Source organism: Amphiura filiformis, chromosome 10 (genome assembly GCF_039555335.1).
Source record: "Amphiura filiformis chromosome 10, Afil_fr2py, whole genome shotgun sequence".
Classification (NCBI taxonomy): domain Eukaryota; kingdom Metazoa; phylum Echinodermata; class Ophiuroidea; order Amphilepidida; family Amphiuridae; genus Amphiura; species Amphiura filiformis.
Window position 1 is genome coordinate 67,361,650 of NC_092637.1, and position 10,672 is coordinate 67,372,321.

The window sequence follows — 10,672 nt, forward strand, 5'->3', positions numbered from 1 at the left end:
CAGTTCATATTGCATTGTACAATTTAAATATGGAAAATTATAGCACTGCTGGAAAAGGGTTCGGTGTGCTACTAGTAGTAGTAAGAGTATGAGCGGCGTGAGCGGCGTGAGCCGCGAATATTCTTACAAACTAGTAGCACCCACCAGGAAAAAAGTAAAGGAAGAAGGGAAAAAAGAAAGATAACAGAAACAAAGGATGAAAGAAAGAAACAAAGATATGCATATGAAGAAAGAAAGAAATAAAGAAAAAGATATGTATAGGAAGAAGGAAAGTAACAAAGAAAGATAGGAAAGAAAATAATGACAAAAGAAAAAAGGATGAATGAAAGAAAGCAAGGCAAACATAACAAATCAATGTATAGGAAGGAATCCCGGCTGTCACACAACTAAACTGTCAAACCCAGTCCAGAGACATGCAATGACCATCTACCTAGCTCCCTCAGACCCATGCAATAAATTACCATATGATCTGCATTGTCCCTATACTTGTAGATCAACTGTTGTAAAAGGTAAAGGAATTGGAGTTGGTGACAGGTTTATAGATAAACATATTGAAGTTGATGACAAGTTTGAGAGCAGGACAACTGGCTATAAGAGCACACCTCCTACTTTAAGAGCATTTTGGTGGGTGCTACTAGTTTGTAAGAATATTCGCGGCTCACGCCGCTCATACTCTTACTACTACTTAGAGGTTGTATCTGACAAAGATTTATGGGATGTGGCAAACGAGGCTAAACTTTGTCACGCTCATTTCAAGAATCTCATAAAACTTGGTATTGAGGCATCAGACGTTGAAAATGCTGAACGTATGGCAAACACTCCAGGCCATTCACGTCTTACGGTTCTGGCGAAAGTCATCTGGTAGGAAAGCACACCTCCTACTTTAAGAGCATTTTGGTGGGTGCTACTAGTTCATACTCTTACTACTACTTAGAGGTTGTATCTGACAAAGATTTATGGGATGTGGCAAATGAGGCTAAACTTTGTCACGCTCATTTCAAGAATCTCTTCATAAAACTTGGTATTAAGGCACCAGACGTTGAAAATGCTGAACGTATGGCAAACACTCCAGGCCATTCACGTCTTACGGTTCTGGCGAAAGTCATCTGGTAGGAAAGAAGGCACTCATTCGATCTCTACATGATTGTTGCTTGGTTGAGGCAAAGGAGATACTTGAAAAGAAGTGGAGCAGTCTTCCTCAAGGTAATCTTTCAATTATAACGAAACAAAAGGAAATTAAACTACCAAAGGATATGGGAATTATGTAATTATTGGAATTAATTAAACAGAAAATAATCTTTAACAGGCATCGGATTTGTCGTATCTCTGGCCCTTTCCTCCCATTAAGTTGCTGACATCAAATGTTGATGCATAAGCTGTGGCTGTCATTTTCTTTGGAAGGAAAGGTCATTTTTTATGACCCCCTTATCGAGGGCTGTCAAGAAATGTGTGCGCTTGATGGATAGAAGGTGCGCAAAGCATGCAAAAAAAATTTGATTGCAAGCGTAAAGATTGTGCAAATATTTTGATGGAAAGTGTAATGGATGTGCACTTAGTGCGACCGAAAATGGTCATAAGCCCTTAAAAATTGTATAACCCCCCTATTTTGGTGTAAAAAAATTATGACACCCCTATTATTTGTGTAAGTATTTAATGACTTTCCCAATATATTCATGACCCCCCCCCCCCAACCCACCCACATTCAGAAGAAAATAACACCCGCTAGCTATGAGCTGGAGGTTACCCATTGTTAAGTAATATGCATGATTAGATTTAACTTCTCTTGATCCTCTCTCCACACAACACGAATGATAAAAATTCCGCTGACCATGCAGGATTAGAACCTGAGACTGTTCGTTATTTCAGTGTTTCTGTCGGGATTAGCATAGCAGCTATTAGTCTGGCCATTGACATCCATGATGTAGTGCCTTGATACTGAGCCTTGGCTTTAAGGCTGCCTCGAGTATTTCTGTCGGGATTAGCATAGCAGCTATCAGCCTGGCCCTTGTCATACAACATTAGGCCATCTTGATTTAATATTCATCTCAAAGCCCATCCAAAGTTGAAACCCTAATGCAGAATGCAGGTTTTTTTGTTGGTGTTTTTTTTGTGTTTTTTACCAAAATGTCTTTATCAAAATGTGGGAGAGGCTATTTGACAAAAATTCGCAAGGGAATAAGCACGTATAGTTTCACTGTGTTCAAGATGAAAATTGTATTCAGATTTACGACTAATGCTATTTTTACGTCTGTCAATGTCAGAAGTGAGATGTGTGTGGTGGATTTTGGAAGAAAAAAAAACAGTGGAAAAATGAAATTGACTCAATCCAGCTGGAATAATGCGCAAAAAGGAGCAATTTTACTGATAAGTGCAGGGGCTTTGAGACAAACAAATCAATTCAGATGGCCTTATTTACACCTGCATGACATTGTGTAAACAAAAATAAACAAGACTACCTTGCTTTTTTTGTCTTCTTTCTATTTTCAGGGAGTCATGAAGCAGGAGATATGGCAAGTGTACATCTTGGTAATCAGTTTCATAAAGTGAAATTAGGTAACAAATCTAACATTATTATATTCTTTACAAATGGAGAACATTATTGCCCCGCATGACAAAAGGGTAATATCTTTTTGAGACATTAAATGGACAAAAGAGGTTAATTGCTCCTATAGAAATACCTGTAGAACTAACCTATTTCAAATGAAAGGGTTACTCTATTGCTTGGGATTTATAATTAGTATTTTTTAGATATTTCCTTTCCTCTGTCCTTTTGCCATGTAATCTGCTTCATGTATTTAATATATTGTTTCATTCTGTTCGTCGCGTTGACAGAGAGTTAATGTTACACTTTTGTTTGGGTCAGTAGATGAAATTATTATGAACATTACAAAACATAACCCTGGATCTGGGCAGAGAACATTCCGCAAATACACAATTATATGTTTCAAGATCTAAAATGTAAATGATCGATGATCTGAATAGAGGTACATTTTCTCACCCACAGATGAGCTTCCTGACATCACCACCTGGCAGAAGCAACTAAAAGCTATCTATAAGACGAGGAGAGGTGGAATTGGGTTCATTCCCGGGTTTCCGAAGCAGTTCTCATCAGATGAGTTTTTTGTCGAGTTAAAACTTATGAAAGAGCACAAAACACCCATGGAAGTTAAACATATAAAACTTGAAACGTATACTGATTTGTTGAAGCTTAAGAGTACACACGGTATTTCCTTAAATCATGTGTTAGTGTCTGGGTTAGCCGGCACTGGTAAGACAACTCTGACCTCAAGACTTGCTTATCAGTGGGCTATATCCGATGAAGGCGCTTGCTACCATTCCTCTACATCATCCCAGCCAATATCTGTAAACGACCTGGACAATTTTGATCTTGTATTTGCTCTTGACATGCGAAAAGTTCAAGTAAATCAAGATCTGTTTGATGCCATTACTAAGCAACTCTTACCCAGCATATCCGGACCCACATTGCGTAGCTACATTTCCTCAAATGCTGACAAGTGTCTGTTTGTTTTTGATGGATATGATGAGTTAGGCTCAAATGATATGATTCTTAGTGAATACCTGCTTTGTGGGTGTCAAACCATAGTTACAACGAGGCCAAATAAAGTTGATGATTTCAATACATGCTATGAGGGTTACATACAAGTGTTACTTGAAGGGTTTTCTGATAAGAGCATTATAACGTTTGTCAGTGCTTTTGTCAGAGCAACCGATCAGGAGTATGCCGATAAACAAAGCAAATGCCTTTTGAAAGAACTGACGAAAAGTGATACAACCACAACCCTGTCCCATTTCCCTCTCATGATGTGTGTTATTTGGAAACAAAATCAGACCCTTGGATGGCTAGGGAATCATCAAAAATGTCATTTTCTAAATTCAAGCATCATATTGCCTTTGACCAGCTTTTAATCATATTGGGTAAAACTGCTTTAAAGGGTTTGGTAGATCTGGATTCTAAACTGACTTTCCAAGAATTTGAATTTGATTCTCCAACTAATGTTGAACAAGGTTGTTGTCTAGGATTTATTACGAGAGATTGCACAGTCAGTGGATTTGATAAAGTAACCAATGTGTCATTCATTCATAAAACATTCCAAGAGTTTTGTGCCGCTGTGTACTTGACAAGTTTGATTGAGACAGACCAAAGTTTGTTTAGCTCATATTTATCCGAGATGAATCCGAAGGATACAGAGTATGTGTTGAAATTTAGTTGTGGAGTGAATGAAAATGCAGCCAAATTTGTTTTGTCACATCTAATTAACATGTCATGTGAATTGAAGCAGAGTCTTGAAGCAAGTAATAAAGTGTTTGGTATTGGATATCTCGAAAAATATGACCCATGGAGATTACCCTTGATTTTACTGTTTGAAGCTGAATCTCAGTTTGGGTTTAATGAGACACTGCACTCATTGATGAAGCCATTGCTCTCAAACATATATTATGCGTGTGCAGGCATGAATATTTCCAATGAGTATAATAGTGTTTTGAACTATTACATAGATAAGTGTAGAAAGGCTACAGTATATATGGTTACCGAGGCGGTGATGGCTGATGTTAATTCACCTCCACTTGTATTTGTAGCAAGAGCGCCTCATTTAAATAATCTGACATTCAAATATGAAAAATTTGAGGGTGTAGATATACCCGGGTTAAGTGATGTAGATATAACCTGGTTACTGGATCAGTTTCAAAGTAAAATGACAAGCAAGTCAATCCAAGTCTTGGATTTTGATGTTTGTGAATGTACTGTATTTGCAATTAAATCATTTCTTGAGAGTCAACCAAATCTAACCACATTGAGTATACCTCCTCCACCTAAAGATGAAGTAACACATCTGGATATTCTTGAGCAAGTATTGCAAGAAATTACAGTAAGGTCAGAATCAGTCACTAAACTTGACCTTAAACTGTATCATGGTCTCCATGTAAATGAAGGTATACCAATTATGTGCCGATATGTTAATGTGCTAGAACAATTGGCCATGGATCATGATATGTTAGGTCGCGATGATATACAAAGGGGGTTTCCAGTCTTGTTTGAAGCAATAAGGAATGCTGGAAGGAAGCTTCAACAAGGCATTTCAAGTCACAAGCAACTCAATAGAGACCATTACGTATTTCCAAATTTGCCTTTGAATCACTTGGATTTGAGTTTTAATAACATTAGTCCAGGACCTGGCTACAACCTGGCTTACAACTCATCCGCCAGAGATTTTGAAAGTTTATTTGTGTTGGTGGACCACTCACCTTTAAGAATCACACAGGTGGATTTTTCAAAGCCCTTGCAAAAATGGAAATCCAAGATAGCCGCCGGCGGCCATATTGAAAATATCAAATTTCAGCCTCTAACCACAGGAGTATGTGTAATACCTCGTTTTAGGGGTTTGGGCATGTGGGGAATCGATTTATGACATCATTTTAATGATTAGAGGTCAAGGTCATGTGATAAGACCAAGTTAAATATCAAAATTCAAGATGGCCACCCGACTACATGAAAATCTACATTTTCAACCATTCGCCATAGAAGAATGCATAGTACCCCCACTTTTGGGGCTTAAGGTGCAGAGAAAAAATATTTCTCACATCATCATGCGTGGTCAAGGTCATGTTGCAGTCAAGGAATCCGCAAAACAACTAAAAGTTACCTTTTGTGCACATTTAGAAAGCAAATAGGCGGAGATATATTTAAATGTTTTGCAACTCAGCTCATCTTTTATTTCAACTTTAATACTTCTTTTCAACTTTAATACTTCTTGTTTGGATCACAATACCAGAGGCCTAGTATTAAGCAGTTCATTCCCGATCAATCATAATATTGATCAATATCAAAGACCCTAGATACAAAATCTACCATTTAATCGTGCGATCTTATACCTGCGATATTGAGCAATACCTTAAAGAAATCCAATATGTATTAGATAAAGGGTGAGAAACAGACCATTATCAGAAATTCGCTGTCGTAGTGCACGTTAGATTATGACCGTTGCCAGGTCAACTGGATCACGCTTTCCTTGTTACGAACCACTGATCGAAATGATCACAACACAAAGCCTATGGCATATCAAAATTCGGAACAGGTGCTTGAGCCCAGGCTTGGAGCAGTAACCAATGGTTACTAACGTGCACTAGCACTACGACAGCGAATAATGGGCGTGTTGTTCATGGCTGGTGAGATATTAGTTGGTTTGAGGTTGAGACCCTGTTAGGGGTCGAAACCCGGGGGGCACTCAACACAAATGCTCATACGGGTATGCTCCCCCGGAAAGACCCCCTTTTGGATTTCGCAGCTCCGAAAGACCTCCTACATTTGACCAAAATAGAGCTCCGAAAGACCCTTGATTTTGATAATTTCAGCTCTGAAAGGTTTTTTCAGGCGATTTTCAACCAGAAAGCCAAGAAAGACCCTTGATTTGGACTGTTCGCAGCTCCAAAAGTCCCTATTTTACTTGTTTGCAGCACCATCGGAAGGCCGTCAGCTCCCACCCACCACCTCAAAATTCTGAGGGAGCATACCCACCAAAATGTTTCGATGTGCCCCCCGGGGGTCGAAACCTCAAGAGGTCAGATGTAGCTGATGAAGACCCACACATGAACAAGGTATGCTTCTTCTTGCTACATATCTGTTTCTGAGGGAACAGCCGATTCTCCCAAATTGGAGAGGAACCTTATTGGACGACGTACGAGTGTTGCATGCTTCGTTCATATCTTGCTGAGTTCATCATACCCTGTCAAGACATGGGCCTTGATGAGAACCCGACACAACTCGTCTCCTAGCTTGAGGTGCAGCAGTAATGGGATCATGCGCCTCTTCTCTCCTGTCCCAAACTGAACCCAAAGCTCCTGCAAGCCATTCTCCTTGAACAAGCCAATGTAGTCATTAGACAGGATTGTTAGTTCACTCGCAGCTGATCCATTCAGCTTCATTCTCGCAGATAGCAGCTCTTCATTTACCACTATTCCACTCAGAACTATGTCCTCTAAATCTCATCCTGCTAACTCTTTTGCTATAGCAGTTGTAGATTCTGCTTGTATTGACTAGATGCCCAAAACTTGTCCAGCTGCAATGGAATAGGCACAGATTCATTAATGACGGCCAAATCACAGCGCTATTCTCACCAGCTCTACGGGTTCGCTCTCCTCCTTAAAGGTCCACCACCACATCTGGAATAATGAACTACATAATATATTGAGTTATGTGGCCCAAGGCATGTCAGTCCAGACAAGTATACAAGTACACAGGAGTGTGATCTATAAGGACAAGGTCACCTACCAGTTGACCAGGCCAATGATTGTGGACCTTTAAAGCTCTGCTCTCTGAACCTGCTTCCCCAAGAAATATCGGGCTAGACTGGAGAAGGTCATGTGCATATAGTTCTTCTGGAGCAAGTCCACATAGTGTAGCAATCTCTGCCTCCCTCTGTGCAGATGCGATGTCCTTCGTAGAAACATTAGCCTTGATTGTTTGATTGCTGGTTTTCTGTGCAACAATCAGCTGCTTGATGAGAGGAACGATCTTGCGAAATTCTGATTTCTCCTGACACTCTAGGGAAATGCTTCAAATTGTTGACGGAGAGCCGCGGCGGCAACAGATACCTGCTCAAACTTAGTGACGCATTCCTGACGCTTCTTGATTTGTAACATATTCTTGAGCTCAATAGCTGACTGGACAATGGGAATAGATGCATGGTCATTAGACTACCAGAACGCACTCCACATGAGCAGGTCAAGGACCTCTGAAACTACAGTATAAGCATTCCCTTCAAAGACCTGACATAGTGATCACCAGAGACATCGGCCCAACACTTCACTTTCAATTAGAGCATTGGCCATACCACTGCCAGTGAGGTACTTTCCTTCACATCTCAGGAGGACCTTGGCAAAGTGGAACATTCCCAACATGAGAAATATGTCATCAAAAGTGCCTGGTTCATTCATGACTATGAAATTAGCTTTCTTTCTATGAACATAATTGTACTTAAATATTCAATTCTATATTCTGGTTAAACTACAGTTACCTAGTTAGCTTGTCTGTGAACTTCTCTGTGTGTAAAACTGTGCTGTGTTAGACCGATTTATGACTTTATCTTGACCTAAACTCATGAAAAGAATGTCAGAGATAAAAAAAAACCAAGGTATTACAAAAGTGGCAGGAAATCACAATTTTCAATATGGCTACTGGCGGCCATCTTAGATTTTGACCTTGAACTTGATCTTATCACGTAATCGTGACCCCCAATCATAAAAATGATGCCAGAAGTGGATTCCCCACATGCAAGAATCCCTAAAACGAGGTATTACACATACTCCTGTGGTTAGAGGCTGAAAATTGACATTTTCAAAATGGCCGCTGGCGGCCATCTTGGATTTCCATTTTCGCAAGGGCTTTGAAAAATCCACCTGTGTGATTCTTAAAGGTGAGTGGTCCACCAACACAAATCAACTTTCAAAATCTCTGGCGGATGAGTTGTAAGCCAGGTTGTAGCCAGGTCCAGGACTAGGGGATTCTTCCTACCAACTAGCTGAAGCAATGACGTACTTAGGTATGTTAGATTATTTGAACTTACGTAATTGTATGCTAAATGAGAAGCATTTCCATGTGTTAGGTCCTGCCTTTGCGCATATGCCTAACTTACGCGAACTTGATTTGTCAGGCAATGTGATTGCAAATTCATTCCAGGCTATTGCACAGGAAATCAGTCATTGTAAACTGACTAAGCTGATATTGAAAAACATTGGGATACGGTCATGTGGTGGTTTGTTCGGTATTGCCCCGGCAATGTCAGTATCACTTCAACATATGCCAAAACTTGAACATCTGGATTTGTCTGATAATAATATTAAGTCGGTCTCATTCCAGGATATGCCAAAGCTAACATATCTTAATATGTTCAATAGCAACTTTGGATCAGATGGTCCTCAAGCACTGTTAGCATCACTGTTATATACACCACAGCTCAGTCGGCTTGATGTGTCCAATAATAACATTGGATCAGATGGTGGCCAAGCACTCTCAGCATCACTCAAATACATACCAAACCTCAAGTGGCTTAAACATGTCCAATAATAACATTGGATCAGATGGTGCCCAAGCACTCTCAGCATCACTCAAATGCATACCAAACCTCAGTTGATTTTACGTGTCCAATAATAACATTGGATCAGATGGTGCTCAATCCATCTCAAAATCATTCCAATATCTCCCTAATCTGGAACAAATTATTTTCGATCACAATTCAATCGGACATGATGGTGTTGAAGAAATTTTCAAATGCCTTGCTCACCTAAAGAGTCTAGATACGCTAGGGCTAAGAAAGTTGTCAGGGAATACCATCAATCAATGTCCATTACTACAGGCATGTATAAAGGCATTACATGAAGCAGGAAAGTGGGAAGACACCAATGAGGAATACTGGTGTGATGTTGAGCTAAGGAGAGAAGAGATCAGTCTGGTGAAAGATGTGGTGAAGAAAACAATTGGGTAACGGGGAATTGCAGGTGACAAATAGATCTCATTCCTTGAGGCCTACGTCCCGAGATACATTGAATTGCGCTACACGTCCATTTAAGTTTTCAGCAATTCTTCTTGACAGATTTAATTTGTCCTGAGCATACTGAGATGACTAAGTAGAGCAATCTGTTATAAGCAATGGCTATATATGACCCATTTGACGGTCAGTTATATCAGATGGCAGCTAGTGTTCAGTCCAGGTTTGATTACGTCCATTTAGGTTTTCAGCAATTCTTCTTGACAGCTTTAGTACCCAAAAGGATTATTCCTCTGTCCTGAGCATACTGAGATGACAAAGTATAGCAATCTGTTATATAAGCAATGGCATATATTACATAAGGTATAATAGGCCTATATTATGTGGAGATATTGACAGTATATACTGTTTAAAATGACTGAATGGGTGGGTGTGTGGGGGGGTGTGTGTGTGGGGGGGGGGGGGGTTGGGGGGGTGTATGAGAATGTTAGTATGGGAAAAAAAGTATTGTCCACCCAAGAAACTCATCCCTACATCATACCCACTTTCTCTCCAGCGAAATAAAGATGTTCATATCAGTGGGGAGCCCAAATTGATTTTGTGAAATATTAGGGCTGAAATATGTTTTCTGTGGAGTCAAAATCATGTAAAGTCAAAATCATGTCCAAGTGAATTAATGCATTCACCTATCAGTACAACATGATGCCTTCCAAATCAAATCCACATTGTTTGGCTTTTATTGTCGGTTTGAAAGGCGGGAGTTGGGATGTGATTCAACCTGGATGGAAATAGCATGTGGTGAAATCGGACCACCCTGCTTTTAATACAAACCAAAAGTGCTCCAAACTGGTTTTGAAATTTGTGTGAATTATTGAACTGCTAAGTGCTACTATACAGTGGCATTACAACTTGTGAAGTAAAGTAATCAATTTGGGATAATACCATCATGTTTTCTGTAACATAGGACATTCGTATCATATTATGATGTTTATAACTTCTATTCATTAATTGTAATTAGTTTTCAATATGAAGAGTCCACAAACACATGTTTCTGATTTAGCTGTGCGATATTGCAATGGATTGTAATGCTATAGGTATAGTAATTTCAGTTGGATTGCACCATTACAAAGCAAACAGTGGATGGATGCACAGTAACAATACTGCATGAG

The 10,672-nt window shown here is 39.6% G+C and overlaps 2 protein-coding genes across 2 annotated transcripts; both read left to right on the forward strand.

Annotated features, from left to right (window-relative positions):
* Window positions 1–942: 942 nt before the first annotated feature.
* Window positions 943–4,015, forward strand: LOC140163201 (protein NLRC5-like). Its single transcript, XM_072186600.1, has 3 exons — window positions 943–1,203; window positions 2,488–2,553; window positions 3,005–4,015. Exons 2-3 carry the CDS (start codon window positions 2,508–2,510, stop codon window positions 3,925–3,927), a joined length of 969 nt encoding a protein of 322 aa, XP_072042701.1. The 5' UTR covers window positions 943–1,203; window positions 2,488–2,507; the 3' UTR covers window positions 3,928–4,015.
* On the forward strand, window positions 3,902–9,871 carry LOC140163200 (uncharacterized). The gene is made up of 2 exons (XM_072186599.1): window positions 3,902–5,184; window positions 8,517–9,871. Exons 1-2 carry the CDS (start codon window positions 4,191–4,193, stop codon window positions 9,080–9,082), a joined length of 1,560 nt encoding a protein of 519 aa, XP_072042700.1. The 5' UTR covers window positions 3,902–4,190; the 3' UTR covers window positions 9,083–9,871.
* The last annotated feature ends 801 nt before the right edge of the window (window positions 9,872–10,672 follow it).

What these genes read in the sequence shown, in the direction of transcription:
- LOC140163201 (XM_072186600.1), top strand. Translation starts at nt 2,508, where the DNA reads ATGGCAAGTGTACATCTTGGTAATCAGTTTCATAAAGTGAAATTAG. An exon ending in GTTTCATAAAGTGAAATTAG is followed by an intron (nt 2,554 to 3,004) that starts GTAACAAATCTA and finishes TCTCACCCACAG; the next exon opens with ATGAGCTTCCTGACATCACC.
- LOC140163200 (XM_072186599.1), top strand. Translation starts at nt 4,191, where the DNA reads ATGAATCCGAAGGATACAGAGTATGTGTTGAAATTTAGTTGTGGAGTG. An exon ending in TTTGAGTTTTAATAACATTA is followed by an intron (nt 5,185 to 8,516) that starts GTCCAGGACCTG and finishes GTCCAGGACTAG; the next exon opens with GGGATTCTTCCTACCAACTA.